General features: G+C 44.7%; 1 protein-coding gene across 1 annotated transcript; it reads left to right on the forward strand.

Moving 5' to 3' along the window:
- Window positions 1–1,892: 1,892 nt before the first annotated feature.
- Window positions 1,893–5,088, forward strand: LOC109438939 (germ cell-less protein-like 1). Its single transcript, XM_019719131.3, has one exon. The coding sequence runs from the start codon at window positions 1,893–1,895 to the stop codon at window positions 3,399–3,401; it is 1,509 nt and encodes a 502-aa protein (XP_019574690.3). The 3' UTR covers window positions 3,402–5,088.
- Window positions 5,089–5,742: the final 654 nt, after the last annotated feature.

The following is a 5,742-nucleotide window of genomic DNA, read 5'->3' on the forward strand; positions in this document are numbered from 1 at the left end:
TAAATTCCTTTGGTCTTCCCATACTTGAAAAAAAAACACTTCTTGGGAACTGGATGAGACTACTGTGATTGACTATAAACACACCTTTTACTTTTACAAGCAGGAAAGCTAATTCTTCATATTTAATTTTATAGCAACTTCCATTGTTCTTAAATTAATCTGATTATTGTTTGTCAACCAATTCAATCTATATTTCATCTAAATGTTCTTCCTATGTGTGTGGCTCAGAGCCATCTCTTTTTGAATAAGCAGAGTTTCCTTCATCACTCATCCAGACACGGCACAATTAAGGAATCCCTCACTGCCTCCATTCCATAGCTTCTTGACAATGACCCATTATCTTACAGGTGCAGATAAGCTTTGGAGGCTGAGGCCTTAAGCTATATATTTTCCCCCTCCACTCTCTTTTTCATGCACTCTCAACATATTTTCCTATTGCACAATTTATTTAGACACTCTCAATCAGCCTTTCGGTAGAGCCCCATAAGACAATACTGAACATGTAACATAACATTATACTGCAATATACAAATTTAGGGAACTTTCTACTTCAGGGAGTGTCAAATGACCTAAGAGGCTTCCCAGCATCAAGAGATGTTTTGGTAATTAAAATAACATTTCTTAGACTTATAGTTTTTCAATAAATCATGTTGCCAATTCAGAAAATGTGTGTATTTCCCCTAATATTGTACTTTCCTTGCCATTCAGAGGTCCATCCATACTCTCTCTACAACCCATCATTTTATAAAGTATTACATTTATCTGTACAGGATTTAATATTCCTCCTTCCTCAAAAATGAAAAGAAAAAAAGAACACATGTATTTTCTTTCATTGTAAGTTTCTTATGTGCTTGGCCTGGTGCCTGGAGCTAGTAATCTAGAGTCCTGCAGCCCTGTGGGGATAAATGTTTGATCAAGGCATAATGGGATTACAGTTAAGGAAAGCTGCCTCTCTGCCTTGGACGTTGAGAAACAGTCAGCCTTGAGCCAGATCTCAGACATTGAAGAATGGGCAGTTGTTTGGAAGAACCAGGGAAAGTGTCACAGGCAGAGAGTTCAAGATGTTTAAACAGGTGGAGAGAAAAAACAACAACAACAACATAAATAAATAAGGCTAAAAGTTATTCTGGGAACTTCAGATCTTCCTTCCCTAAGCTAAAGCTTTCTGTATCTCTTTAAAATGGAGGCATGGCCCCAAAGTAGCTGATTCTCTCTCTCTCTCTCTCTCTCTCTCTCTCTCTCTCTCTCTCTCTCTCTCTCTCTCTCTCTCGCTCTGACACACACGCACACACAAGACAGAGAGACAGGGAGAGAGAGAGAGAGAGAGAGAGAGAGAGAGAGAGAGAGAGAGAGAGAGAGAGATTAAAACGGTTTTAAAACTGGGAACTCATTTAAAAACAAAAGTTAAAGAGCAAAGCAAAGACTGTGGCAAAAGTTACAACCTTTATCACAGGAAATGGCTTCACAGCCTCAAGTGATGAGTTAGCCTTAGAAGTTATTATGGGAAATAGGGTTCCTGGAGGAAACAGTTAGGGTCAAGATGTAGTTCTCTCCATAAATGATCACTGAATATTTCAGATGGAAAAAAGTGAATTGTTCTTCAAGACAAAGGGAAGAATTTTCACAAAATGTTCTCCATTAAATCATCAGTCTGTGAAGTGAGCCCCAAAGCAACCATCCTAGGAGGGAAAAGTGCACAGTGGTCGTCCTGGGAGGGCTTGCCGTTTTCCTGCGGGGCGGGGCCGGATGGGGTGGGGCTTAGCACAGCGTCCTGGGTGACGTGAAAGCAGACGTCAGCTGTACCCAGAAGCACTCTGGGCTGAGCTAGTGCCAGTGGAAGCTGCGCCTTGTGAGGGAGCGTGTCTTTTGCGCCTTTAAGGTACATAAAGGCCATGGGAGCACTAAGCAGCCGGATGCTCTGGGGCTGGGGGAGGCGTGCCCCAGGCCAGCCAGGTGCCGGTGGGGAGGAGGAGGAGATGGCGGAGGCAGCCATGGCAGCAGTAGATGAGGCGGAGGATGAGAGTGAAGAGGCCGGACCTACTACCAGTCAGTTAGGCCTCAAGCGGAAGTCAGGCGCAGGAGGGCCTCACGAAAAAGAGCCCCCCAGGAAGCGCGCCAAAGACAGTTCCGAGTCCGTTTATGAGGCACTCTTCATAAGGGGGGAAGACAGTGATGTGCAGATCTGCGCACTAGGGGAGGCGTGGAACTTGCACAGAGTCTACTTATGCCAGTCAGGTTACTTCGCTAGCATGTTCAGTGGTGCTTGGAGGGAAGCAACCATGAATACAATAGAGTTGCAGATGCCTGACGAGAACATTGATCGTGAAGCACTTCACAAGGCTTTAGGCTCCCTGTACCAAGACTCCGTGTGCATCCCACCCAGCCGAGTTGTCCCCATCCTGGCCACAGCCAGCATGCTGCAGTTGGACAAGCTAATTCAGCAGTGTGGGGAAGTCATGAAGGAGACTGTCAGCGCCCAGACCGTGTGCAGCTACTACTACTCTGCTGAGAGCTACGGCCTCCAAAACATCAAGACCATGTGCTTACAGTGGCTGCTGGACAACCTGATGACCCAGCGTAGTGAGCAGCTATTGCGGGAAATCAGCCTGGATCTCATGAAAGAGCTCATCGCCTCTTCAGAGCTCTTCGTGATGGAGGTGGAGATGGATGTGTACACCAAGCTGAAAAAGTGGATGTTCCTGCAACTGCAGCCCACATGGAGAGGTCCCTGCAGTGCCTTATTGCCAGATGCCAACTCGTGGTTTGACAGGTCCAAGAGGGAGTCGGAGGGCACCCCTTTCCTAGAGACCCAGCAGGGCAGAGCCTTTGTGCCAGTGTTCCAGCAGCTGCGACTGGCCTACATAATCTGCGACCTGTCGTCAGCACGCACCATCGACCAGGATGCAGTGATCCCTGCTGTGTGGCTCACACCAGTGTACAAAGAGCAGTGGCTTGCCCTCCTCCGCGCCGAGCAAATCAGGGAGTTCGAGCCCATTAACGTCAATGTGTCTGACCTCCAGGGGAACAGCATGCGCTGTGGGGCCCAGCTCCGCAGGGATGAGATTTGCAGCTGGCGGTGGACTGGCTTCAACTTTGGCTGGGACCTGGTGGTGTCCTACAACAACCGGCGCATCATTTTCCGGCGCAGCGTGCTGAACAGATGCTGTGGCCTCAGGGTCAGTCTACTCTGGCAGAGAAAGATTGCATTCCGCCTGCGCTTGGCTTCCTTGGACAGGGCTGGAAGCGCCGTTTTCAGGAAGGACACAGAATACCAGATCCTTGCCCTGAGAAAAGACCAAGAGCTAGTGGTAGTGAACCTGGAGAACCAAGATGTGGCCTTCCCCATATATGTGTCCTGTAACTTCCTGTACCTCTGCAGAGACGGGCACTGCCCACAATGAGGACTGTTGCAAAAGCTCAGAGAGCTGAGCAGCTCTTCTCTGGGCACAGAGGTGGCCAGCTTTCTCGAGATGCCAGCTCTCCCTCTGGGGGATCAACTGGCCTTGTCCATCTCTGATGACCAACTGTCAGAGGCTTTGTTGAATTGTAGTTCATAACAGTTGAGAGTGTTTACCGGCACTTATGAAGAGGACACATTTTAAAGCCCCAAACATCTCCAGAACTCATCCGTGCTGTTAATGAGGCAGCCTGTCCTGGTTTAACATACATCGACTCCCACATTATTTCTGTGAAGACAAAGACCAGTTGACTTTAGAGAGAAAATGTGAGCCTACCTACCACTACTCTTAGTGAAATTCTTTTCCTTTAGTTTTATTAAGCGAATGTTAAATGAATACTTGGACTTCCCTTTCACTTGGTGGGTTTAGAGCAGCCCTGCCTCACTCGTCACTCCCACCACAACTGGTTCTATTCTGACTGCTCCCCCCTCCCCACTTTCTGCCACTGACCATAGCACTTGGTTTCCATGGTCTGACACTATGTGATCACACCCAGAGTACACTGATGATCTTTTTGTTGGTTGTTCTTTAACCTAAGAGTACCTTGATGTTAGTTAGACTTTCCTTTTACTTCCCTAGTATTTTCACCCCAGAAAGACGTTTCAAACTGCCACCATCACATTCCTTCCCAAATACTCTACTTGTTTGCATTTCATTGAGTGGTGGTTGTGCTTAAAGAAGGTCAATGCATTGAAAACTCTGTTTAAGAATCCATACAAATAATAAATACATGCTCTGAAAGAGTGTAAAAATATAATAAAAGGGGAACAAATAAATTTAAAAAATTAAACAGATTTAATGGTTTACTTAGTTTAACCCAGAACTTTTTTTACTGGTTTATATTTCTCTTCCCAATTAGGTTTTATCCTTTGTCATTCAGTGAACAAATCACTTTTGTCTATTTATTTATTTATTTACGCTTTAAGGAGGTGTGAAAGGCTTCATTATCCCAAACCCACATATGAGTGTTAGAGTAATAATTACATAACAGATACATGAAATGGCTAAAGCAGAAGCTGCTGTTGCACCGTTGATGTTTGCTTTTAAAAATTAAAATTTGCATTTTCCCCCTCTGAGTTCCCTTATACTAGGTTTACTTAACTAACCACAAACAACAGGCCTTTTGCCTGTCTGTCTGTCTGTCTGTCTGTCTCTCTCTCTCTCTCTTTTCATAACTAAAGTTGGGGAAAGAGTAAATAATTATTCCATAGACGGGTAAAAAGTATTTGCTTTTTTCTGTATCAATGTCACTTCTTTATATAATCTTTCTAAGCAACTTCAATTTACTTTTTCTTAAGCTGAATGCCAGCATGCCATTTCATCAAAAAAGAGTTATCCTCACTTGGGAAATTCAGAGACTACTTAGCGAGTTCACCTTGACTAGAGATCTGCTTTTATTTTCCACCAACTAACTTTAAATCTTTATGTTGCTCTTTGCTGTTTACAGAAGAAGGATGTACAATAATGTGTAAATAGTGACAGGAACACACTCATTTAAGCATTTAAACTTGCAGAAACTCTGGCTGTTGCCATTTGCCAGCTTGGGCCATTTATCCAATACCAGTCTTTACTTTTTCACGTTAAATTTCTCTCCTTCTCTCCTTCTCTCCTCTCTCTCCTCTCTCTCCTCTCTCTCCTCTCTCTCTCTCTCTCCCTCCCTCCCTCCCTCCCTCCCTCCCTCCCTCCCTCCCTCCCTTTTTTTGTTTTTGACTGCCAAAGCTGAGGAGGAAACCTTCCCACATTAACACTCACTTTGTTTTACAGCCTCCCACTAAAGGAATGGGGAGACTGAGAGGCTGGACAAGGTGTATAATCAAGGTAATGCTGCAGCAAACAATCTAGTCAGTGAGAGCAAACTAAATGACACACCAAAAGAGAGGTACCTCTGTGGGATGCAATGCAGTCTTTGACAACGATGAGGGTTTATTGCTGTCTCTCCCTCTCTGTATATCTGTCTCTATCTCTCTGTCATTCTCAATCTCTGTCTCTAGTATCTCTCTCCATCCTTGCCTATTTCTGTCCACCTCAATCTTTGTCTATTTCTGTCTCTGTCTCAGTCTGTCTATGTCACTCTCTGTCTCTTTCTTACTGTCTGTACCTTTCTGTTTCAATCTGTTGATCTGTCTGTCTGGGTCTCTATCTTTCTGTTTATGTCTCTCTGTTGCAGTTATCTATGCCTGTATTTAACTGTATCTCTCCTCTCTTCCTCTTTTCTTTTAAGATTTTTATTATTGGAGAAGGGGATCAGGACTTTATTGGGGAACAGTGTGTACTTCCAGGACTT

This window comes from Rhinolophus sinicus, chromosome 18, assembly GCF_057876585.1.
Source record: "Rhinolophus sinicus isolate RSI-liver-muscle chromosome 18, RSI-T2T, whole genome shotgun sequence".
Taxonomy (NCBI): Eukaryota; Metazoa; Chordata; class Mammalia; order Chiroptera; family Rhinolophidae; genus Rhinolophus; species Rhinolophus sinicus.